Below are 27,007 nucleotides of genomic sequence, written 5' to 3' on the forward strand. Positions count from 1 at the left end.
CAGTGGTCTTCAACCTTTTTTGGTGTACCGCCCCCTTTTCGTATTTTTTTCTTTGAAACAATCCGCCAGCGCCCCCTCTAAGAAAATACTAATAAGAGAAGGCAAATGTGAATAAAATTTCATTTATTAATTAATTCTCATGCTGTTATCGTATTATTATTATACAAAAATTATGCCATTCTCATGACTTTGATTCAAATAATTTGAATAATCCATTTAAAAGTTATTGAATATTATTGCCTAATATTTTTAGGTTTAATTGTAAATTTTTTTAAAAATATAAATATTAAGTAAGTTTTGGCTCAGAGCGAAAAGGGTTAATCTGTCTAGCAATGGTAATTGGACCAATACTTAACTACATTGCTACAATAGTTATTGTAATTGCCATGTGGCTAACACAATGCTCTGCTCTTTTGTTTCTCCTTCAGCTACTCATTAGAGTTGGGAACATTCAGTGACGTTCTGAAATCTAAAACCATCAAACTCCAGACTTCATTTGTTTATAGTGCAATACTTTGTGTCCTTTTCGCCTAGAAATTGTGTTCATTTTATTTCAGGATTAGTGTATGAATACAATTAGATACACAGAATTAGTAGTGCACACGTACACAGAAAAACTCAACACTTTACTAGAACTAAAAAAAAAGACTTAGTTTTCAATATTTAGAGAAATCTATTAATAAGGTGATAATGTACAAGTAATAATAGAAAGAAGGCATCGCCTTTAAGTCTGAAGACTAAGGAAGTGTGCAGTAGTCTATGGCACTACTCGGACCTACTTGTGATCGACATATTTTGTCACATTTCATCAAATATAATATGATTGGCCAACTAGACACAGGCACAGAACATTGCAGGGCAATAGCCCATGGCACAGTTAGTAGCACACCATTGATCTATATCTGAATTGCCGGAAAAGGCTTCGTTGGAGCTACACACATTTACCAATCCAATGGAGCACCAGCAATGTGATGCTGGACAATTCCCTGCCCAGCAGTTAACTTTGCACCAGAAATCCAATTCTGGTTGGCGGCTCAGGCTTCTACAGCCATACGCGTTCTCAAAGTAGTTGACACTGTTCGATGCCTGAGTGAAATATTTAGTGGACCCCATTTTAATTGAACCTCGTGCTTGTGTAGGACTTGAAGTAGGACTCTGAGTAAGTGAATTTTGAGTAGGAGTTTCGTTTGGTGCTTGGCTCAGTCCTTGTAGACGTTCTTTAGTGAAAGTCTGAGTGGCTGCCTGGGCCGGAACAAAATAGCTTAACGATGAAGCAGGCTGACCATTACTTTGAGAATCTCGGGCAATGATTCTGACATCTGCACATCCATAGAACTCTTCTTGAGGACCACAGCCTACACATTGCACTCCGTTAGGATCCTCTCCCCAGCTGTTTCCTGTGGTCAAGAGAAATGTGTAGAATCTCAGTTCACAGTACATAAGATAAGATAATTTTTATTGATCCAATCAAATGGAAATTCAGTTTGACTACAATTGACTACCTCAGCGTAACTACTATACAATGCCAATATAGATGCAAATACGAACAACATTCACAACACACTCACAACCAGCACTTGAATTAGACTTCTGTGTACTTCTCGGTGACGACAGATGAAATGTAATACTCTGACCGAAAGTGGGATAAAGGGGTTTTAAAATCTTTCTGTTTCAGTTCTATTGGAAAGGAGACGACCACTTCGTTCAGATCTTATGAAACAGTGGTTTAATGGGTGCAGGTTGTCTTAAGAATCGTCTTAAAGAATCGTGAGTGTTTTGGTAAGGCATCTTTCATGAAAAACATCTTCTAGAGATTAAGCCAAATGCTAGGAAATATCATTTATTCCTTACTGTTTCTGGGCTGCTTGTGAAAAAGATCAAGATGTTTGTTTGCTTTAGTAAATAAAAGAAAGTAGATTTCCCCCTTCAGACCTAGTTATCTATAGGGTAGTTGTTCTATTTCTGTGACCCATAATTAATAAGGGTCTCCTGTGGCCAGCACAACGAACATCCGCCTTTACTTTTCCCCAACTAATGTCAGGTACCCATTAGAGCTGGGTGGACTCTGAGATGCCCAAATATCACGAAATTTAAAAGACCAGTCTTGAGTACGATTCGAACCCATGACCCTCTGTTCGGAAGCCAAGCGCTTTACCGCTCAGCCAACGCGGCTCTGTTTTAAGGACTCTTTGAATTTCTTTGACATTCCCATTTGTAGTTTTCTATGGAATGTTCTGTTTTTACTGGAAAAAGAGTTTACGTAATCATAACACACTTTTTAAAGTAAGATTTAGGAGTCTTTGTCTTAATCTTACCAAAACAAAGCACTTGTTAATAATTTGTAGATATTTATGTCTTGGCATGTCTCAGGATTTGCAATTTTAAACTACAATGGTACCTGGCACTATGACTCTTTTTTATTGTCAGGTAATATCAAACATTAGATTACTACACAGCGCTTTTGGTTTTCGACCTATAAATGTTAGTAGTGACCTATAGGAGTAATTGTTTATATTTAGAACTAAGTCTACCTATGGGTTAACATATATATATTGTGGAATTAAAATCTATGAACTATAAATAAATCTAATTATCCATACTAAAAGTGTGAACATTGCAAAGAGATGGTCAAATCGATGTCAACATTGACTGGAGAAGGTACTTACTAAATCTTGTTTAAAGAATGGTTTGTACTGCAGCACGTAAAGAATGTATTCTTAATTGTCATCAATTGAAACTTTTAGCAGCTAATATACAAGAAAGTCGTTTCCATTTTAAGTTCAATAAACAGATCTGAACCCTCTCCCATCCTTTTTAAAATTGTATCTTGCGCAGTGCACCACTCTCACACAAATAGACATTCAAGAACATTTTGCGCACCGTCGTCTACGTATGTATTTATTGGCCTATAACAAAACTAGAATCTTCTATACCATATATCTAGATACAGCAATGTAGTCTAGACTAATATCTTTTAATGTTGCCATGTATGCATCTGTATCACCAAACTGGAATTTTATATACTCTGAATAAATGTATACATTTTCCGGATCGGTTGGGGGAATTGAGGGAGGTAGAAAATAATTTTTGAAAAATCTGTAATTTATTAGTTATTAGTTACTAGCCTGACATTACCCGCGGCCTGCGTGTCTAAGTTTGTGTTTACTAATCTAGTGGATTGGATTTAGATGTATGTTAAACTTAGCAAATGATCCTTTCAAGTTTTTTCTCTTTCGCTACGAAAATAAAATTAGGTTTTACCCGAAGTCGATACATTCATATCTATTAAAAACGAAAAGGGCGATAGTTTTGTTAAATGAATGGGATTATAAAGTGAACAATTAAACGAAATAATTTTTAGTACGCGATTCATGAATGAATATAGATCTAGGCCCATCTCAACTCGGCTTCGCAGCTTTCGTAAACGATCACCAAACTTTCACCAAAGATCATTGCACTCCATCATGGACATAAGGTGGTAAGACCGCACTAAAAACATCGATGTCCTTGCGAACGCAGGTATGGCCAGTATAGAGGGACCTCTTATGGTCCGACAGTTACGCTGGGCAGATTACGTATCCCGTATGCCAAAGGCAGTCTTTTTGGTGAGCTAAAAGGTGGTCGACGTAACAGAGGCGCCCCAAAGAAACGTTCTAAAGACCGAGTCAGAAACCCCATTGACAACGAAAAACATGCTGAGAATTACTCCCTTAGAGCACGTGAGAGGAAGCGAGCAGTGAGTCTTAAGGTTGCCTTGTCCCCGTACAAGGACAGCCTCTGTGTCGTACATGAACCAGCATTCTCTCTATCTATAGCTTGTCCCAATCGTCCTTCGTGCAGAACTCTGCATTCGTAAAGAATGTGTTCTATTGTTTCATCGTCCTCCATGCAATGGCAATGATTGTGGCAAAATATGTAGGCCACAGTTGGGCCTGCCCAGCCACGGGAAATAGTGCATTTCTCCTTAATGTTTATTATATAAACAATTTTGAGGAAAAAAAATTAAATCCCGTTAAATTATGCTTTACATAACACATGGCATTTGTTTTTTTTTTCGTATGTAAATAGAAACAATTTGCATATTTGATACAAAATAAGCTTCTATAAGACAAAATGTAGCCGTTTCATCTGTTGTTTTTTTTTAGCATTTAACATAAAATGATACAAAGATGTTTTCAATAGAGCTTTACGTTTAGACATGTAAATGTGACAAATGAACTGAATTATATAATCTCAGTATACTCTACTCATCATGGTTTGGCTCGCAGGAAACACTCAAGCATGTACCTGTATGATATCGCCACTGCAACACACAAAAATCACAGGTAAGTCCAGCTGGTAGAAAGACATCCACAGAATATAATTTAGATTCCCTTGAGAGTTTATACTTATATCCAGATCCGTCAGCTAGAGCCAAAGGGTAACGGTCAAGACAGTCCTGAGTTGTTCTATCAGTTCTGCTGGTTTTAGGGCAAAGTTTAAACTCACAATAGCCTGAGAATAAAAACAACACAGCTTTAGTCTTTACAAATCCACTGAAATTGTATTCAATTGAATCTACATTAAACTAAATAATGAATGGTACGAAATAAATATTGCAATGCTAAGTTTGTGTTTTTTCTTTCTATTCAGTTAAAATCTCAATTACTTAGACTACTACACTGGACAAACATGTTAAGGGAACAATGTCCAGACTGTAGAACACGGTCGAAAAGTTGCACATAAAATAGTCTAAAATCATGTCCATTGTTCATTGCTTTGTAATGTATTTAATGCTTCGCTCCTATTGTCTGTATAACTTGTATTCACTGTGGATGTTTTATTTGCTTTTTTTTTATTGCTTGTTGATATCTTTCTAGTATTTTTGTTGATATTTGTCTTACATGTATTTCTAGCTGATGTCTGTTTGCTATCTTTTTCCTTGAAGAAGTCTGTCTACTCTGTATTATTTGCTTTTCATTGCTAACAAATGACTGTCCTGTTTAACATTTCATGCTGATGTGTTAATATCATGTTACCTGGTTACTTTCTCCGCATTCCTTTCTCTCTATTGATTAAGAGTGAGGCAATAGGATATTTGAAGTCAAATAAAGGAGTGACCATTTTAATTTTACTTTAAGTTGATTATAAATAGAATGATATTTCAAAATGAATTTGTGTCTTTCCACTTGCAAATCTGCTTTGGTTCTAAAGCAAGTGTCTAAACAAATGGTTTACATTGACTCTACACTGATTTAGAACTCGGAATGAAGTTGTTGGGGCTTTGGGTCCTGCTGTCATTCTAAAGCAAGTGTCTAAACAAAAGTTTTACACTAGTGTTTCCCAAACTGTTTTCCGCGGAACTGTATTGTTCCGAGGCTGAATAGGTGTTCAACGAGCTACTGGAAAACTCACACGAATTCATCTCTCTAAAGTGTTCCGCTAAATATTCAGAAAGTGCGAAGTGTTCCATTCAGGAGAAAGTTTGGGAACCACTGGTCTACACTGATGTAGTTAAAGAATTCGAAATGAAATTAAGGTTAGAGTTATGGTTCCCGCTATGATTCTAAACTTAAGCAAGGGACTTGACAAATTATCTAGACAGATGTTGTTAATGAAGTCAACGTCAGGGTTAGGGTTAGCACTCTTTCTCTGCCGATTGAAGGTGTGCAAATACCTAGATGATTTGAGGTGATTTCCACTTGTATAGTAATGAGTTGACCCATCTCGTAGGTTCTGCTAATCTGACCAGTGGCGTACATACCACCCTCCTCGTTTGTTTTCTCTCCATCATACGGGTCCCCACAGACACCACACTTGTAGCCTTGATCCAACTGATGCTGTTGGTAATAGTTGACATGATAGATTAACATTAACATACACTAGCGTTCAGTCAATTCAGAATAGAGGACTAATATACTTTTACGGGTCTTTATTTGCGTATCACTGTCGATATAGTCATTGAGAGTGCTTTGTAAACAATTAAACGAAATAATTTATAGAACGCGATTCATGAAATACATGAATGAATGTAGGCCTATCTCAACACGGTTCCGCAGCTTCCATAAACAAATGTATTAAAAATGCTTTAGAAAACCAAATTTCAATGTTAGTTTGATCAAAATATGAAATAAATGGACTATAATTAGTATGTTCATGTGTTAAAATATAAAACTATATGTGCGAAGAGAAGTTCTATCATCTTAGAGTTGAATTAGAGTTTTAGACCTAGGAATGGAAAGATGTGTAACATTACGGTATTGTGTAATGAAAGAATGTTCGTCCGGAAATTTTGGGTAGTCACAGATATATGGAACTAATCTATGTAAAAAATGCTTTTGAAACACAAATTTGAAGGTTGATTTTATTATATAATGAAATCAATGGCCCTTCTTTTGTATTTTCATGTGTCAAAGTAAAAAACTATCTGCGCAAAGTGTATTTCTTAAAATTAGATCTAGTTCTAAATCCTTTCGATCTTTTCTCATGTCAACATTGTTAACCATGGCCTATAGCTTTAATAGAGTCGGATAACTTTATTTTTTTGAGGGTCTTAAGTTTGTTTTAGGGCTACAATACATACACTACGATCAAAGTTAGTACCCAAGGAACATTCCTTCCTAGTTTTATCAAGATTGGTCAAGCGGTTTTGATGTCTATAAGTCACATACATACATACACATCACATTCTACTTTATAGTATAGATTAAAAGCAAAGTAATCGCTTTTACAAAGTCATCAGCTAAATAAAGGGGTAATTGTCTTTTTTTTTTTAATCGCTTTTACAAAGTCATCAGCTAAATAAAGGGGTAATTGTCTTTTTTTTTTTTTTAAAGTACTTATATATTTTTTCATGTTTAGGTATATCTAGATCTAAACCCTTTCGATCTTTTCTCATGTCAACTTTGTAAACAAAGCCTAGATCCATAAATACTATAGCTGTAATAGAGTCGGACAAATTTATTTTTTTTAGGGTCTTAAGTTTGTTTTAGTGCAACAATACATACATAATTTGCGTGATATTTACATACAAAGTTCATTCTTAGCCTTTATAAACAAAAATAAATCTTGTCCTTAGTTTTAGCAGCTATTTGACCAGAATAAAAACAGAGTCAACTAATATTTATATTTGTTGTGAACATTTCTTGTACATTTATTGCATACTGTAACGTTTCTCACTATCGAGGCTCTCTGCAAACTGCTCCACATGACAAAACTAACTCAAAGAACTTGACTACAACCTAGGGCTCCAAAATAACGTTACAGTTTAAAGTCCAATAAATCACAGCCAATACTGTGCAACTGGCAACATGTATACAAATATACAACCGTAGCGCCTAATCAACTGATTTGATTTGATTTTGATTTGAGGCACATCGGCACAATTTAGGCCATGTCGTGCCTGCAGTCCCTCAAGGACCACTCTCTCTCTAAACAACAAGGGCCAGATTCTATACAGTCATATAATTAAAATCAGGGTCTATTCACAGTTAAAATAGTAAAGGTAGTAAAAATTTAAATATTTGGTAAAAATCTAATGTAAATAGTGCATGTTCACAAATTCAGAAATCAGATCTTCGTAGATAGCCCCACTTCCCGAATAAAGCCCAGTACCTTCCCAGGGTCGACATTATTAAATAGTGTTTTAAGATTAGTGGGTCTAAAATATTTCGCCCTGACATCCTGGTATCTGGGGCAGTCAACGAGGATATGTTCCACGGTGAGGCGAGAGTCACAGTACTCGCAAAGTGGGGGCTCCTCTCTCTTCAGTACAAAAGAGTGCGTGATGTAGGTGTGGCCAATCCTAAGTCTGGACATGGTTGTGCTACCACGCCTTGTCAGACCCTTAGATGTGGGCCGCCACCTGACATCCGCCACAATCTGCCTGAGTTTACTGTGAGTCTCAGCCTCCCATCGGTTCTGCCACTCTCGATAGGTGGCAGAGGCAATACTTTGTCTCAGGTCCGAGTAGGGAATTTGGGTTCCTGACACCGCATGATTTAGGGCTCTCTTTGCTTCTCTGTCTGCGGCTTCGTTTCCCTCAATGCCAACATGGGGGGGGGGACCCAGATGAAGGTGACATCCCTACGGTCGGCTGTTATTTGGTCCAACAGCTTCAGGCTCTTATGTACCAATGGGATGTCAGTCTTCATCCGCCCTAAAGCTTGCAATGCAGATTTGGAGTCGGAGCAGATTATAAATTTACTCCTTTCTGATGCTTTTACGGCCATAAGTGCAAGCAACATTGCGTACAATTCGGCCGTAAAGATGGAGCAGCCATCGGGGAGTCTACGGGAGATTGTTTTGTTCCGAAAGGAGCAGGCACACGTGACCTTTACCTCCACTTTGGATCCGTCTGTGTAGATGGTACCACAATCTCCGTAGCTCTCCTGCAGTTCCCTAAAGTGGACTTGTAGTTAGCTTGGGTCTGTATTTTCTTTTTTGAAATTAAGGAGGGATAAATTTAATTTGGGTTTATTCATTAGCCAAGGAGGATTCTGAGGGGTTTCTATTTTAGAGATTTGGTCAATGGGTGGGGTTAAATTTTGGATGGGTTCTCTCATTCGAAGGCCCAACGGCTGTATGACGTTAGGCCTTCGATTGTTTAATTCTACCTCTGTGGGGTTAAATATGGAGTCAAAGCAGGGTTCGTGGGGTTGGATTTTAGCTTGACTATATACTGCATTGCAAGCTTTTTCATTCTTATATCCATGGGGAGTTCTCCAGCCTCCACATGGAGACTTGGGATAGGTGATGTACGAAACGCGCCGAGACAGAGACGCAGGGCAGCATTTTGTATTGGTTCCAGTATTTTTAGGTACGACTTCCTTGCTGCTCCATATATTATGGATCCGTAGTCTAGCTTGGATCGAATTAGACTCCGATAGAGCAGCAGCAAGGTATCTCTGTCAGCTCCCCAGTCCGTATGGCTGAGTACTCTTAGTATGTTTAATGACTTTTGGCATTTCTTCTTAAGTTCCTTAATGTGGGGGAGAAAATTAAATTTGGAATCTAAGGTGAGGCCTAAAAATTTTGTAGTTTTCACGACAGGGATCTTCTTTTTGTGTATAAATAGTTCAGGGTCTGGGTGGGGTCCCCTTAGATTACAAAAATGCATACTAACTGTTTTGGAGTCTGAGAATTTGAAACCATTATAGTTTGCCCAACCCTGAATTTTGTTTAAACATAACTGTAATTTCCTTTCTAAGGTGTTCATGTTTTTCCCATAAGTAAGAATGACAAAGTCATCAACATGCAAAGAGCACTCTATGCCAGGGGACAGCGCATTTATGATGCTATTTATTTTAATGTTGAACAGGGTGACTGACAGAATGCTGCCCTGGGGTACACCCATTTCCTGGTCATGAGTGTCAGAAGCGGAGTTGCCCACTCGGACCTGAAATTTTCGATCTTTCAGGAATTCCTCCACAAAACGGGGGAGGTGTCCCTTAAGCCCCATAAGCGCCAGGTCACGTAGAATGCCATGTTTCCAGGTTGTGTCATAGGCCTTTTCTATATCGAAGAATACAGCTACTAGATGTTCTCTTCTGAGTAATGCATTTCTAATATAAGCTTCCAGCCTTACCAGGTGGTCAGTTGTTGTCCGCCCCTGCCGGAATCCGCACTGGTAGTTTGAGATCACTTTATTCCTTTCCAGGTACCAGACCAGCCTACTGTTAATCATTCTTTCCATGGTTTTGCAGATGCAGCTTGTTAGTGCTATTGGTCGATAGTTAGCTTGGTCAGAGCCGTCTCTTCCCGGTTTAGGTATCGGTATAACTGTGGCTTTCCTCCAGCTGTTTGGGAAAGCGCCTGTTTGCCACACACAGTTATAGACCCCTAGTAGGACTGCCAATGAGGGTTCGGGAAGGTGCTTGAGGAACTGGTAATGGATTTCGTCTTCTCCAGGCGCTGTGTCATGTGACTTGTCCAGCGATTCCCTCAGTTCCTCAAGCGAGAACAGTTTGTTGTAGTCTTCATTGTTCTCTGACCTGAAATCAATGGGGTGTCTTTCCTCCCTGGTTTTGACTTTTTGGAACTCTGGCGTGTAGTGTGCAGTGGATGATTTTTCTGCTATTGAGGATGCAAGGCAGTCAGCTATTTCTCTGGGGGACGTGACAGTTCGTCCTTGGTTTTTCAAATGCCCTATTGCATTTGATTCTTTCCCTTTGATTCGCCTTACTGCCTTCCAAACCGCTCTAGCAGAAGTTTTGGCATCCAGACTGCCGACAAAACTTCTCCAGGAATTCCTTTTGGCTGACCGTATGGTTTGTCTAGCCTTTGCTCTAGCTATCCTGAATAGCTTTAGGTTTTCCTGGGAAGGATTCTTTATAAATGCAGGCAGTCGTTTTTTCCTATCACCAATAGCACTTTTGCAAGCTGTATCAAACCATGGTTTGCTAGGCCGTTTTGGATTTGCAGAGGTTAGGGGTACAACTTTCCTGGCTATACTTAGTAGCTTGCTAGCAAAGGTATCAGCTGGGTTCTGTTCATGGAGGATATTTTCTGTGATATCCTCAGAGCATCTTTTTTGGAATTGTTCCCAATCGGCCTTATTCAGTTTCCACCGCTGAGGTCGTCCCAATGAAGGGAGATTGTTAGTAATGATGATTGGGAAGTGATCACTTCCCCGTAGATCATTGCTAACTGACCATTTAAAATCGTCCAGAAGTCCGGGGACGCATACGGTGAGGTCAATGCATGTGAATGATCCAGTTCCTGGGTGCAAGTAGGTCGGTGATGCATCATTAAGTATGCATAAATCATGTTGGAGGAAGATATCCTCCAGCATACGACCTCTTGTGTCGGTATTGTTGGATCCCCACATGGTGTTATGGGCATTGAAATCCCCAAGGATTAAATAAGGCCGGGGGAGTTGTTTCAATAGGTCCTCCATGTCTGTTCGGTTTAATGGAGCGCCTGGTGGTAGATACAGGCTGCAGCAAGTGATAACCTTGTGAAGGGTTATCCTAGCTGCTACGGCCTGTAGTGTGGTCTGTAGTTCTACCCTCTCATGGGGGATGCTATCCTTCACAAGGATACAGACTCCACCTGATGCTCTCTCTGCATCCTCAACATTCTTGGTGTAAGCACGGTAGCTTCGGAAGCTGATGCAATCTTTCAGAAATGTTTCCTGTAAGCAGACAGCTACAGGAGTCTCAGAGTCCATCAGTAGCTGCATTTCCTCGTAATTGGCCTTGAGGCCTCTACAATTCCACTGTACAATTCTGGAATCCATGGCTTATTCTAGATGACCTACTTGGAGCTATTTGGCCTTGGGAGGCCCCCGGAGGGGTTTCCCTTTATTCCAGTGACCTTGGTATTTTTATTCTTGGGTTTGGGTGGAGAGGAGGACAACCCCCTTTTGGGGGAAGTTTTTCTCTCTGGAGAGGGGAGATCCCTCTGGTTAGAGAGGAGGTTATTTCCTCCTCTCTCACCTCGGGCATCCTCTCCGCTTTGATTTCTCCCCTTAGGGAGTTGGTCAACCTCTAACTCGGTAGAGGTTGGGGTGTCTGGCCGGGTTCTCTGAGGAGAACCTGTGTCAGACATAATGTCTCCGGGTTCTCCCGGAGTATTGGTTTTGACATGCTTCTCAGTCTCCATGCTCTCATCAGCGAGCACAGAGAACCTGTTCTTTAGCATGACAACAGGGCTTTCTTGTTTCTTCAGAGGTGTGTTCTTTGGCGGTGTTTTCTTCTGAGTTGGGGGAGGAGGAGGGGGTGGTGGGGTCAATGTGTCCGTCTGTGTGGCTATGGATCTTCCTTTCTTAGCAACAGCCTGGGCGTAGTTCTTTGTCAAGCCGAATTGGCCCTTGGGTATGGCCAGTACAGCCGATTTCGCCTGGCTAAAGGTACATCCGTTTCTTGCCTTGTACTCCTGCACGGCAACCTCCTGTTTCCACACAGGGCAGTCCTTGGAGTAGGCTGAGTGGCCAGCTTGACAGTTTGGGCATTTGAATTGGGCTGTGCAGCCCTTGTCCTCATGACCCTCTCCAGCACATCTGGCACACACAGTGTTCCTCTTGCAGACTGCCGCGCCGTGTCCATAACCCTGGCACTTGAAGCACCTCATGGGGTTAGGTATGTAGGGCCTCACTGGAACTCGTAGGTATTCTGCCTTCACATACTCTGGCGGTGTCCTAGTTCCGAATGTGAGGATAATAGTGGCGGTTTTGACCTCCTTACCCTCCCTTCGCCTGGTAATGCGCCGGGCATGGGTGACTCCTTCAATGCCCTCCACCATTTCCTTCTCGGAACATTCCAGTAGGTCCCTAGAGCTGATTACACCTCTGCTTGTGTTCAGACTCTTGTGTGGCATGACTTCCACTTGGAGATCACAGAGTCTTCTGCATCTTAAAAGCCCATCAGAGTGTGTCTTGCTGTCTACTTCTACAAGTAGTTCCATTGTTTTGTGTAGCTTAGACACACTCTTGGGCTCTCCCACTACTGACTTGAGTCCCTTATAGATAATAAAAGGGCTCAACTTGGTCAGGCTTTTTCCCTCCTCTGTGCATCTAACCACCAGAAATGATGGCCAGGTGGCACAGCTTTTTGGGACCTCCTCTTTTTTATCGTCAATTCGTCGTTTCTTGCCCAGACATAGGTCTGGGGCAAGTAGTTTTGTGTGTGTTTTTTTGTCCATATATATTCTGGTTAATTCGGCACCTGTGCTCCCCACCCGCCATCGAGTCCAACAGGGGGACGGGCCATTCGGATGTCCAGAATGAGCCCGCCAGGGCTACACAGGTGCTATACTCAGTCAGCTGCTACATCGGACATGTGTCGGCATGACCAGCCGGTTGACCCAGAGCGGGCCATCTGGGTCTCAGGTCTAGGGGAACTTGGAGCCAAAGTATTGTGTTGTTGTGGTTTATCCTCAGATAGCCACCACTCAAACACCAGGATCTCTTTATCCCCCCTTACCCGTCGCAGTCCACGGCAAACGGACTGGTCTAGGACGTAGTGAGAATTTAAAGTTAAGGAGACAGTGTGATGATCAATGAAGGCAGACTTAGGAAAAGAGGAGGCAGACACAATGATAGAAAAGAAGTAGGGCACTTTTGAGCTCCAAAAGTGCTAAGGAAAGAGGAGCGCAGTTTAACGTCATGTCTCGGGACGGGCCTAATCAACTCTTGCACTTACTTTCCCATCTCATCCGACTTCTAATTGGTTGAACTGTTCAGGACTGACTTTACACACTGGCCTCTCCATTTCGTCCCGGACTTCTAATTGGTTGAACTGTTCAGGACTCACTTTACACACTGGCCTCTCCATCTCATCCCGGACTTGTAATGGGTTGAACTGTTCAGGACTGACTTCAACACTGGCCTCTCCGCCTTATCCCGGACTTGTAAGGGGTTGAACTGTTCAGAACTGACTTCACACACTGGCCTCTCCGTCTCATCCCGGACTTGTAATGGGTTGAACTGTTCAGGACTGACTTCACACACTGGCCTCTCCGTCTCGTTCCGGACTTGTAAGGGGTTGAACTGTTCAGGACTGACTTTACACACTGGCCTCTCCGTCTCGTCCCGGACTTGTAATGGGTTGAACTGTTCAGGACTGACTTCACACACTGGCCTCTCCGTATCGTCCTGGACTTCTAATGGGTTGAACTGTTAAGAACTGACTTTACACACTGGCCTCTTCACCTCATCCCGGACTTGTAATGGGTTGAACTGTTCAGGACTGACTTCACTGGGCTCGTTATGTCGGACTCGATCGCAGATCAAGATCATGACGTCGTCTCTTACTCTCGAGCTGTCTCGACAGTACATCGCACTAAACCTCCGTAATGCGCCGTACAGAACAACACCGCTGAAGCACACTGAACCATGTCGTCTGTAGTGAGCCGACTGTAATGAACCCTGCTGTAGTGAGCAGTCTGACTGTGACACCTCCGCTCTTTATATAGGGTCCCTGCTGGCCTTCTAGAAACCGACGGAACATCGCTCGACCATTCGGGTTGATCATACGTGCTGTTAGAATGTGTAGTGTTCACTTTAGATGTTACTTGAAAGTTTGCCAGTCACCGCTGTTGACAGTCACTTGCTTGTCACGGTTGACCGCTCGACTCATGCTGGCCTGTGGCGATTTGTATCGGCTGACTACACACACACACTACTACACCGTATCCACACCACCACCAGAGTTATAACAATATATTTGAAAAGTGAAAGTGAAAATACCCAAGCGTTATCGTTCTCTGTTAACACATAGCGTAATCTCCCCTACATTTATGTATTGTTTTAGAAATGGTGTAGTTTTATAAAAAATCCCTGCGAAACTAATTTAAAAAAACAAAACATTTTTTACAAAACCAAATATAGCCCGTTGCACCTAAACATTGCAAGCCACAACGCATGATGAAATTATATTTTTCATTTCTCTTCTAGTTTTCGAGATCTGAGTGTGACAGACGGACATTTTGCACAAACCTAATAGCGTTTTTTTTTTTCCTTACTGTGGCCGCTAAAAAATGTGTTTTCACCCAAACCCCTCATTGCGCCGAATGCAAATCTAGGTTGGTGTTCTTAAAGTGTATCTTTCAGAATCAATTTGAGGATTTTCTTATGAACAATAATAAAGATAATAAAAATAATAATAATATATCTTATTATCCTTGAGGAAAATAACACATGTGCATTACACAACAAAACATTACTAAGAAAGTCGTCTAAAGTTAGTGCTAGTAGTAAAATAAAGAGGAGATGTTAATTGACATGCGAAATGAAAACTTTTGAAAAACTGCCAAGAAGGCTCTACGAAGACATGCACGGCATTTGTAACACACAATCTACATAACAAAGGTAAGACACCATTCAATGGATACCAGCACATATAGAACTAGAAGGAAATGAGAAGGCCGACACGCTAGCCAAGAGTGGGAGAACAAACTCACAATTAAGCATTACACTCTATCAAGAAGAAATGAAGAAACTAATAGAAAATAAAATGAGAAATACACAAGCTCTCATCCAAATCACAAGAAAAATTATGCCTATTATAAGCTATCCCGACAAGATCAACGTCTAATCTTTCGACTCAGGACCGGACACAACCGAATGAGACAACATATGTACCGGAATCTCAAAATTGGAACCAGTGAAATCTGCCCATGTGGAGTGTCACTAGAGAATGCTGACCTCCAAAACTGCTCTCTTTACCAAGAGGCCCGTACAACACACTGGCCCCACAACATCCCAATAGAAAGAAAACTATATGTAGATTTCCCTGATTTGGAAATCACTGTGCAGTTCATCTCATCTCTCTAGTCATCTGAACGCTCCAACATAAAAATGAGAATGAAGAAAAAGATGAAGAACCATTTGAGAATGACTAATGCCTTCGCTGTAAGTTTTTCGATACATCAATAAGACACGACATTGGATCATTTCATTTCATGCATGCAGTACTTAAAGGAAAGGAGATATTGAAGTCAACGATGTTCCATTGGATGGCTGCCTGGTCGTGCGGTTTGCGCGCTGGACTGTCGTTCAGATTTATCGATGGTCCAGGGTTCAAACCCTGCCCGCTCCCATCCCCCGTCGTCCTGCGGGAGGTTTGGACTAGGAAGTAATTATCTTCAACTCTGAAGGAACATCCGAAACATGTAAAACATTTTACAGATAATGAAAAAAATTACATTTGCCCTAAGCTATGTAGGTAAGGAGCAAGTACATTATGTTTCTATAAGTAGGTTATGATGTTGCTATATATTATGTGTTACATCGTAATGCTGGAGAGAAATACTAGTCTGTAGGGAAAAACGAGAACGTTGGACCAACACGTGTGCAAGGTTAAACCTAAGGGATAGCTCTAAGACCTGGCGTCTTCTGAGAAATCTAGAAAATGCTGGGCATACTAAAACAGCAATCCCATTATCTTCACCCAGTGGGGTAACCATCTCATCAAAGAAGAAAATTGCCACCTTGTTGAATAAATATTTTGCTAAGATCAACAAGGCTGCTAAGAAGTCCCCAATGTCCAAAGCCATTGATAAAGCTCTGATGGCTCTAGAACAGCTCTTGAATAACTTGATAAAATACAATCCCAAGCACTAAGATTTGTCTGTGGAACCTTTAGGACAAGTCCAGTAAATGCGGCTGAAATAATGGCTAATGTAGTTCCACTAAACCTTAGTAGGGAAAGGTCAGTACTGACCTGCTTTGAGCGGTATAAAAGGCTGGATGAATACCTCACATCTAAAAAATTAATGGATGGTTGGAAATGCAGAAGACGTATCTAGATGCAGTCTTTTATGCATCATGCCACTAGACTATCTGATAAAGCTGGCCTCTCCACCAACCGACAAAACATTCAACGTTTTCAAACCCTTCCCCCTTGGTGTCGCCCAACGACCCCAGAGATACAATTGAAATTAGTAGACCCTAATGCCACTAAGCAAAGCCGTTCATCTAACGACCTTCAAATCCTAGCTCTGGAGACCATTAATACCTTCAAGCCCAGTGCTATTTTTGCATATACTGATGGGTCGGCATTGATGGATTCTGGAAGAGCAGGCTATGAAGCCTACATCAGCTTTAGTAAAAATCTTTGCACCATGTGGTAGTGTTTGCAGTTTTTATGCGGAGACCACGGCAGTCTGTGCAGCCTTAAAGGTCATTGACTCTCAACTCGGCCCTGGACCATGGCCACCCAATATCGACACTGTCATCATGGCCTCACACAACATAAAGCAGCGCTATGGCACCCCTGTAATAATAAGTACCGAGTCACACTATTGCAGACTCCTTGGCCCACCAGGGAGAGCAAATTCCACCAACTGAACAGGCTGTAAGTTTTCATCATGCCCTGGCTATTATTTAAAAAAACAACAATGTAGTAGCGGTTTGAGTGCTGGGACAAGTCCAAAAAGCCCGTGGAGTCTGGGAGCGCATGAGTCACCCTGACCGCACTTCCCCGTGGTGAAGTCTGTCCAAGCCTGAGCAAGCTATTATAGCACAGTGCAGGACAGGCCACTGTCCTGTTGGGTCATATTTCTCACGGCTATGGCCAAATTTCGAAAGCAAACGTGATACACCATTTCAAAAGACATATTTGTACAAAAAGATCAACTTAGTTAATGGGGGTTAATGTGTAACTGTTACCTGACGACAATCCAAATGGGTTGCCAAATGTTAAATGATGTCTCCAAAGAAATTCACATTACGTCTATGATAGGAATCAGCATTGCGTAAAAGGTTGCCTATCAGAGCCATCTCGCGATCTGCCTAAAGATGTATCCAATAGAGAGTGGGCTTATATCGTGTGTTTGGTAGCCTGTTAGTTTTAACTTGAGCCAAGAAAATAAATCAGTAAGTAAAAAAAAACAACTATATTTGAAATGTTGTAGTTACGTGTACACTATGGGGTGGGGGTTGGGTTTGAGAGAATGCACGTATGAACCAATGAGTGCAGAGACAGGTCGGTAGTGGCGATAGGCCCTCCCCCCCCCCCCAACTCGGCCGAAACCCCCTTCCCACGAAAAAGGGAGCGAGCGGTAGAATTTTAGTAGAGAAATACACTTTGTATACGAACTCTTTATTATGTCACTCCCTTCTGGTATGTTGGCCGATTCAGTGGGCTGGTGAGGTTACACCTACATCTACCCTTTAAGTGGGAAATGGAGGTCCAATTCTTATTCAGAAATCATAGTGTGTGAAAAAAATTAGTTAAACATATATTTAATATAATTTTTATATTATGTCTCTCCTCTCTGGTATGTTGACCGATTCGGTTGGGGGGGGGGAGCGATAGTATCTACTTCTCATCCTACCCTAACCCTTTGAGTGGGGGAGGATGGTCCAATGTTTTTTTCAGAAATCATAGTTTGGAAACCAAATGAATTAACATCTGTATAATATAATTTTTATCTTATGTCGCTCTCTCCGGTATGTTGGCCGATTAGATACTTATGATATTTGAACCCAATGGTACGTCGCGACACACTCTAATCTCAAATTAAATCATTAGTAAATATAAAACGAATAAGCGTGGTCGGTACCAGAAGGTACCGTGGGAGAGGTGATAAATACAATCGCCCCCCCCCACTCCCTACTGAAAGACCAAAACGTTTTCTTGTGTATTTTAGTAATAGTATAATTGCATTTTTTTTCTACAAAACAATCTGCCACTAATATAAGTTATATATTATATATATATATATATATATATATATATATATATAATAATAATAATAATCTTTATTATCCGTAAGGAACTTTGTCTTACAATTTGTGCATTACACCAAACAAAAAACATTATAACTATAAGAAACCAGAGTGTACATTCACACCAGACTCACTCATAATTTACATGTGACAAAGTTTATACCAGATTGTTCTTATTTAATGATTTGATTGCCAGGGGAACAAAAGAGTGTTTGTGTCTGTTTGTCTTTGCTATCGGTGTCTTGTATCTCTTTTGTGATGGTAAAATCACAAAATCCTGACACAAAGGGTGATTCTTTATTTCGAGGATCTTGTTAGCTTTTTTATAGATGTTTGTCTCAAACAACTGCCCAAATGGGGTTTGTTTTTTGCCAATGATTTTGCCAGCAGCATTTAGGATTCTATTAAGTTTATTTTTATTTTTAATGCTCAGATTGCCATACCAGGTAGTGATATTGAAACTTAAAATATTGCAGATGTGAGCGTGATAAAACATAGCCAAGGCCTTTTCGCTAACATTAAACGAGGACAGTTTTCTTAGTAGTCGTAATCTTTGCTGCCCTTTTTTGCTGATATAATCAGTATTTGCAGTAAAATTTAGTTTATTGTCTAGGATAGTACCAAGGTATTTAAAGGTTTGCACAATTTCAATAGTCTCTCCAGCTACAGAAACAATATCATTTTCCTTCTTGTCCCTACGAAAATCGATTATCATTTCTTTGGTTTTTTTTACATTTAATAATAAAAAATTATCTTTACAGTATTCCTCAATGTGTTCTAGTTCTTTGAAATACTCATTTACGTCTGAGCTCTCTGAGAGCAGGGCAAGAAGAGCCGCATCATCAGCGAATTTTGTGAAGGAGCAACAAGAACTATCGGATTGAAAATCATTGGTGTACAAAATGAACCACTATGGCGATGTCACAGCCCCCTGGGGCGCCCCTGTGTTAACTATGCGTTCATTAGATATAACATTGTTTACCCTAACCCTCTGAGCTCTCTGGGTCAAAAATTCATTAGCCCATAGTATTATGTATGGACTAATCTGCAACGCTTTCATCTTTTCAATGAGTAAATGAAGTTGTATAGTGTTAAAAGCTGATGAGAAATCCATAAAGAGCAATCTTACATAAGTGTTCGGTAAGTCCAGATGTTTGTAGACACAGTTTAAAATATTTAGGATGGCATCGTCTACACCTTTATCCTTTTGGTAAGCAAATTGTAAAGGGTCTAACTTATTACAAAGATCATTCAGAAGAAACATTTTAACCAATTTTTCTAAACATTTAGACACAATGGAAGTAAGTGAAACAGGTCTATAGTCATTCATTTCCTTCGGTTTGGAAACCTTTGGCACAGGTACAATTATAGATGACTTCCACACAGGTGGTATCTCATGGTTTAGTAATGAAGTCTTATTGTGACCAAAAAAAACAAGCCGACTACATGAGGTCTCGCCATAGACTTATATAGTATACTAAACTGGAAACTGGAAACAAATTCTTAAAACAAATTCTTATCCGCGATTGATCGATTCACAGACCTATATATATATATATATATGCACGTAAACTATTTTTCAGACTCTAAGGGGATTCGCCCCAATTAATCTTTTCTGTCTTAGAAAAGTAATGATCTTTAGTTTTCAAAGTTTAGAAATAATGCAAAATCATTTCTCGGATTTTCTTTAGAATGGGCTATTAATCACAGAACTATATATTCACGCTAATATATTGTTATAACCCCGCCATGCACACAACAGACTCTAAGGGGATTCGCCCCAATTAATCTTTTCTGTCTTAGAAAAGTAATGATCTTTAGTTTTCAAAGTTTAGAAATAATGCAAAATCATTTCTCGGATTTTCTTTAGAATGGGCTATTAATCACAGAACTATATATTCACGCTAATATATTGTTATAACCCCGCCATGCACACCGCCATCCAAGATAGTGCAGAAGGTGCGCACTGTTAGTGACTAGACTAGGAAGGATGTTGACCGTACAGAAAGAGAGAACGATTTCTGCCTAAGTCTAGAGCCGAGATGAAGATGCTGTGTTCAAGGCAGATGTCCTAGATCAATGTGTTTGTCATGTCTCCATGTAAATAAACATCTATGTCTCGTTGAGTTGACTCCCTTCATTTATTACAATATGAAACAAATCCATTTTCTGTTAGTTTCCATTGAGATAATGTTTCAAAAATCCTAGATCGAAATAATTCATGTCTGTTGATTTTAATCCTCTTATGTACATGTAAATAGATTGATTACCTAGATCTTTCTAGATTATGTATCTAAAAATTGCAAAATAATAATTATGAGACGAGAGTAATCTTATTTTTGATGTTCAATTACAAGATCTAGATCTAAAAATTAAATTATATGTTACATAGGTTAGGGTTGAAAAAAAGTACAAAGTAACTTTACTTCTTATAACTACTTTACAAAACAACGCCTTGTTTCAACTTTAAAAAAAAATCCCATTTTTTGTAGTGTTAAAAAATCTCCATGTCCAGTCTAGATCTACTATATATAAGTCTTTGGGTCTCGCTTTATGTAATACTTATTATTACTTATACTACGTGTAACTCGGTAGTCAGTAACACGTTCAGTATCGCCATTGCCCCCCCCCCCACGTTACTTTGTGTTACTTCATTTGACCTGAATGAGCTGTAGAGGTCAGGAGAAAGCGTTTCTCTAGCCAACAATGTTAGAAAACGTTTGGCGTCGGCTGACGCTGGGGGGGGGGGGGGGATGGGGGGAGTTCACAAAAAAGAGTTACCAACGTAATCATTTTTTTTTATTTTTTTTTTCTGAAGTTTGAGAAAAAAAGCTCTAATTGTAATATAGACAATTTTAATTTCTGTTTGACATAAATAAATAACTATATAATAAGACTTTTTCTTCGAGTCCGAAGATTTTGCAGTATTTTCCGTGGCAGACCCAGCTGTGACCTACATATTTTGTCACATCCAGGGCAAGCATAACCATTGTCCGCAGGTGGTCGATTTAGATTTTCTTTTCGCCGTCTGCGTTTTTCCTCGGCAGCGGATTTTCTTTTGGTCTCAAATGTGTATCCCGCGGCCTTCGTGAGTGACCTCCAGCTGTCTCGTTCAGAGGCCGCATGCAACCCGGTGCTCTCTTCTATGTCAGCCAAGGAAAGTTGGCGCTTAAGCTGGTCTTTGAAACGTTTCCGTGGGGCATGTCTATAAAAATCAATGTCTACCATGCGGTGGTTCTCTCAACCCTTCTGTATGGATCTGAGACATGGACACTACAGAAAGCAACTAAGACTTCTTGAGCGCTTCCACCAAAGATGCTTGCGATCCACCATGGGCATATGGTGGCAAGACCGCACTACAAAGATCGATGTCCTTGCGAACTCCGGTATGGACAGTATAGAGGGACTTTTTATGGTCCGGCAGTTACGATGGGTAGGGCACGTATCCCGTATTGGAGACGACCGTATGCCAAAGGCAGTCTTTTTTTGGTGAGCTAAAAGGTGGTCGACGTAACAAATGTATACGATGTATACGATTATACGATATATATCTATATATCTATATGATAAAACCTACTTATATATATAATATAATGGTGGTGACACTGATGGGGGTAGTGGGCTAATCGCCCCAGGCTAGCGCTAGACGAGAGGTCAACCGTGACTAGTTTAGACGGTCAACCAAGACAGTTCGCGAAGAATCGGTGCTGTAAGTAGAGCTCAGGAGCGTCACGAAGGATGTGGTCATGCGATCCACCAGAAACGTCAAGCGGTGTTCCGTCATGTTCTAGAAGGCCATTAGGGACCCTAAAGAAAGAGCGAAGGTGTCAGAGTCGAGTCAATCACAACGGTTCACTACGACGTCTCATTGCAATATATATATAGAGAGAAAAGAAATCAACCCCTCATCAAAAGTTCTGGATCCGCTTGTGTTTGAAAAATATAGACAGAATGTTTGTATGGATTTAAGATCATCGAAAATTTTAAAAAATATTTCTCTACTTCAAAGTTTATATAAAAAAGAACAATGAATCAATAAAAAAATAATTAAATTCTTCATGAAATTATATTGACTTTCTAAGAAGATGACCTGGCCAGCAATACAAAGTATTCTAAAATCACACAAACTGTGAACTGTCTGTCCCTGTTTTAAAAATGTGCACGAATAGGTGTATACAGTGTGCATTCTTTGTATTTAATAACAAGGTTACAAAGACAGTTTGTGTGGAATCACAAACTCAAAAACGGCCCCGAAAAGGTCCGCGCAGACAGTTAAAAAGCCAGGTTTCAATATTTTCAGAAATAATATAAAAAAACAAACTATCAACAACGATAAAAAGATACAAAAAGACGTTCCCGTGTAGAAAGTATTAGCGATACACTTGTATTGTAATGTTATTATTACGTTATTAAATATACAAAAATAACAAAGCGGAACGACAGAAAACTAAGCATCAATAAAGTGTTAAGTGTTGAAGCAGAAGGAATTATTGTTTTTACCTTAGAAATTAAAATGTCGGCTTTCAAAGTTGATATATATATATATGAAACTAAGTATTGCTTTAAAAATTGATGTTTCATTTTGAATACTGGTTTGCACAATTCATTTTAAAACCAAAAGTCTACCCATCCAAAAGATCAACGTTGTCTTTGTAACTTATATTAACATGCTTCAAAATATAGTGAAATTGGATTTTCAAAGGCGGATTTTGTTTTTAAGATCTGAACGTCACGAACGGACGGACTAACAGACAGATAGACCAAGAAAAACTAATGACGGCTTTTCTGAGGCCGCTTTAAAGGCATTATGAAATAAGAAATAAATTAAATTTATTTTAAAAAGCCTTTTTTTTTCACTATCCAATCCATCGTTTCAATAGAGACATGTTTCAAGGATGTTATATGGTCAATACAAATACCACCTTGATCGTTTTCATTTGATATGTACACTTAAAACTAAGTAAGTTTAGAGTGAGTGTGTACACACGTTTCCTAGAAAAAGCAAAATGTGCCTCCTATTAAAGTAAAAAAGTGATTTTAATTCAATGTAGGAAACCTACTCTAAAGCCTCCACAGTTCAGTTCGTTGTCGTTGTAGTTGGTTGGGGTCTTAAAGCCTCTCATCCACATAGTGCTACGGCTGGGTGGCTCCCACAGACGACCATGTCCATCCACAGGAGGAACCAGTGAATAATAGGCAGCAGTAAGGACAAAGATCAAAGAATTGATGGAGGTCATTGTTGTTCTGGCAGTGGACTAGAGGTAAATACAAATAGGCAATAGAAATAGATTAGAATAAAAAAGAGGATCTCATTTTACAGAAGATTAAAAGAAAGTTTTTAACTCTCTCTATCAATCTCTCTTTCTCTCTTTTTTCTCTTTGTTTCATTCTCTTAGCATTGCATGCCACAAAATATAAATATTATAAAAACAGTTACAAAAATGAACTTACTGAAGTAATATTAGTTTGAAAGTATTTAGTTTCATATGCCTGAAATGTTTAGTCAGATGTTAGCCAATTCATAAGAAACAAATGACTGCCTTTAAAATCTTCTTTTATCCAACATATTTGGCTTTTGAATATCCAACAATTTGTGCACTTATTTATATATGCATTTTTTCCAGTGCGCAAAACGACTTTAACCTCTCCCCCATCCCCAAGCCAATCTTCCCCGAAGCGTTAGCTTATCAGAAACATTGTTTTATGAGGTAGTAGTGGGTCCATTACCAAAGGGACAAAACTAGATTTAAAAAACACCAGACTAAACATAAAAACACAAGACTATAAAAAAACAGACTAAACAAAATAAAACAACAACAGACTAAACATAAAAACACAAGACTATAAAAAACAACAACAGACTAAACAAAAAACACTAGACTAAACAGGAAAACAGCAAACTAAATATGAAAAACACCAGACTAAATATGACAACACCCTAAACAAAACATACCAGACTAAAAAAAACATACCAGACTAAACAAGCAAAAAAAAAACAAGACCAGACCATCATGAACAAAACATGACTGGGAAGGAGTCTATTTTGTGCTTTTTAAAAATGATCAAACATTGAGGAAAGAAATATTCTAGGCTTATTAAAGTTTGACATATTTTGTAAGACAGGAAACGGACTTCCAGTGATATAAAGGTCATGTTGATTTGTTTATACAATATAATGGTCTACTAGACGCCCACTTACTATCGGAATGTCACTTCTCGTAGTTCGATGACGAAGCACAAGACATTAAATGGAAGAAATCCTTATTGCGTCACCTGTAGAGGTTTAAGCATACAATTGGTTTCAGTTTAGGTACTAAAATAAAAAATAAAATTGTAGAATGTATTGTCACACCAAAGAAAACTCTTTTTTAATTTTATTTCATTTGAAGAGAAGTCACTGGTGTACAGATTAACATCGGGTTAGCCTTTATGTGGCCGTAGTAGGAGACAAACTTGGCATATGTGGGATGGCTGCCTGGTCGTGCGGTTTGCGCGCTGGACTGTCGTTCAGATTTATCGACGGTCGAGGGTTCAAACCCTGCCCGCTCCCATCCCCCGTCGTCCTGCGGGAGGTTTGGACTATGAAGTAAACTATCTTCAACTCTGAAGGAACATCCGAAACATGTAAAACATTTTACAAACAAACAAACAATATGTGAAACAAAAACAGGCGAGAAATCCACCATCATCAACTCCGCCATTTTTATCCACAATGCAATTTTTAGCGGCCCCCAAAAGGTGAAAAGACGCTATTAGTTTTGTGTTTTGTGTCCGTTTAGATCTCGTAAACTAGAAAAGATAGTGAAAATCCGACATCATAATATTTTAGTCCATTCAAAGTTCTGATGCAACGGCTACTTGTTTCTTTTCTAAAAGCGAAAAATCTTATTTTTTAAATAACTTAAGCAAGTAGTTTTTTCATAAAAATACAACACTTTTACATTCACTTTCACCTATCCTTTGGTTTGCTGGACAGCTGGGGCACCACATAAGATCTGTCAACCTTCTTTCTCCATTCTTCTCTGTCATTTGTCTTTGATCGAATTTAATTCTCATGTTCTTTCTGAAAATACTGATACCTATCTTTTTACTTGCCTGGGTGGACCACTTCGGGGGCCGATTTTGAGTTTGTGTTTCCACACAAACTGTCTTTGTAACCTTGTTTAGAGTAATAAACTTTTGTGGAATAGCCTTTACTTTTATAGGTTCGTTTGTCCGTCTTTCACGTCTAGATTTTAAAAACTAATAGCTATATTAAATTAAGATTTCCTCTTATTTTCTAGGATGCCAGAACTGGTGAAACTGTTACTTTTTTTTAAAATCAGGTATGCAAAAGGGATATTTTTTGTTCGTAAAATCCACCATTTTAAAAATAATACTTACAATGTTTATTTAGTATGTACCAATAAGAAATTGCCAGGTAAAAGAAATAATTGTGCAAAATGTCAGCTTGATCCCGATTTGTTAAAAAGTTTCGTACTTTAATAGAGATACAATTATGTACTTTTTGTCTGTTTCTAGGGTCATCCTGTTGTGGTAGGGACATAGAACATACTCAACGGTCTCCGCCATGATCTAAGGAATATTTATGCTACGTTTTATCAAGATTGGTTAAACGGTTTTGATTTTTATTTGGGACATACATACTTACATATACACATACATACATACATACATACATACTTACATATACACATACATACATACGCCTTACTTTCTGCTTTATATTATAGATATGCATAGAGATTTATGAACATTTTGATCAGATTGACTCATGGATTTCATTGAGATGAATCTACTTTTCATCCTGTTTTGGACTAGTTCGCATAGACCTTGTACCGTTCTTAGAGCCAAAACTATTTTAAAAGCAACTAAAGTTTTTGTAATGGTAACTGTCATCAGTTGGCTCGAGGGATTTTAAAAGACCTTGAGGTATGCATAGGTTGTACCATGACGTTCCGGTTCAAGAGAATAATGTGCAAGCCTCAACTATGCGACCCTTATTTGTTTCTCAGACAGCAGAAGACAAACTCTTGGGTAACATTATCTCTGATTCACATCAACAGCTCCCCCGAGCGTGGTAAATGTGTCTGCACTCAGGAACCATTGCATTAGCTGACTATTATTAATATTATGATTATTTGAACTGTATTATTTGTATTGAGTTTGAAAATGGGAACTGAAGATTTGTTACCTTTTCCCCTTTCCTCAAGTCACCAGGTTTTGTTTTCTTTAGACCCCACAGAACTCGAAAAAGAATTAGAGATTCACTGAGCCAAAAAGGTTTAGAGGAATTAACCGCAACCCTTTCAGTAGCCAGTAGTAGACTTGCTAGGGGAAGAGTGTCCATTACTGATGCGGGAGAAGAAAGACATTTTTTAAAATGTCAAATTTAATGAGTTGGAACTGTAGAAAAGAATCCCTTGATAATTGAGGTCTATAAATATTAGCTGAAAGCCTGCTGATCTAAAAACTCAAATAGACTTCAAGATAAGGGTTTATGTCAAGACTATTTACAGATTTTTTTATAAAGAGCCCTGAGTTCAATTTCAAGTCGTTAAATTATTTTGTACACATTTAAATGATACCCCCTTCTTTCCTCCCCTTGCATTTTTCCAACCCGTACAGACAAGTGATAGGATCATAGCGTAGTGAGAAAGCTAAAAGCATGAAATCACGCTAAACAATAACAATAGGTAAAAATATTTGACATCTATGTATATATATTGATACTTATAATAATATGAAAAACTACGTACTAATTGATGTTTTAAATTATGTTCCACTTGGATGTATATTAAATCAATTTTTTTCTCTTTAAAAAAAAGTAAACATTTTTTTGTTGATGTAGTCATT

At 39.2% G+C, this 27,007-nt stretch overlaps 1 protein-coding gene across 2 annotated transcripts; it reads right to left on the reverse strand.

Moving 5' to 3' along the window:
* Nucleotides 1-653: 653 nt before the first annotated feature.
* LOC106079981 (uncharacterized) lies at nt 654-24,427 on the reverse strand. 2 transcript variants are annotated; one of them, XM_056013126.1, is made up of 6 exons: nt 24,351-24,411; nt 23,603-23,641; nt 23,212-23,406; nt 5,657-5,819; nt 4,288-4,494; nt 654-1,397 (listed from the first exon to the last, which is right to left on the reverse strand). In XM_056013126.1, the coding sequence occupies exons 3-6, from the start codon at nt 23,386-23,388 to the stop codon at nt 832-834; spliced, it is 1,113 nt and encodes a 370-aa protein (XP_055869101.1). In that variant the 5' UTR covers nt 23,389-23,406; nt 23,603-23,641; nt 24,351-24,411; the 3' UTR covers nt 654-831. The 2 variants fall into 2 exon arrangements, with proteins under 2 accessions (XP_055869101.1, XP_055869102.1); XM_056013127.1 differs by lacking the exon at nt 23,603-23,641 and having other exon boundaries at nt 24,351-24,427.
* Nucleotides 24,428-27,007: the final 2,580 nt, after the last annotated feature.

This window comes from Biomphalaria glabrata, chromosome 15 (assembly GCF_947242115.1).
Source record: "Biomphalaria glabrata chromosome 15, xgBioGlab47.1, whole genome shotgun sequence".
Classification (NCBI taxonomy): domain Eukaryota; kingdom Metazoa; phylum Mollusca; class Gastropoda; family Planorbidae; genus Biomphalaria; species Biomphalaria glabrata.

Excerpts from the sequence above, each read along its gene's own strand:
- LOC106079981 (XM_056013127.1), bottom strand. The coding sequence starts at position 23,388 with ATGACCTCCATCAATTCTTTGATCTTTGTCCTTACTGCTGCCTATTAT. Across the intron at positions 5,820-23,211 it reads TGAACTGTGGAGGCTTTAGA|CATCAGTTGGATCAAGGCTA; the intron begins GTAGGTTTCCTA and ends TATTACCAACAG. Across the intron at positions 4,495-5,656 it reads AATCACCTCAAATCATCTAG|GCTATTGTGAGTTTAAACTT; the intron begins GTATTTGCACAC and ends TTTTATTCTCAG.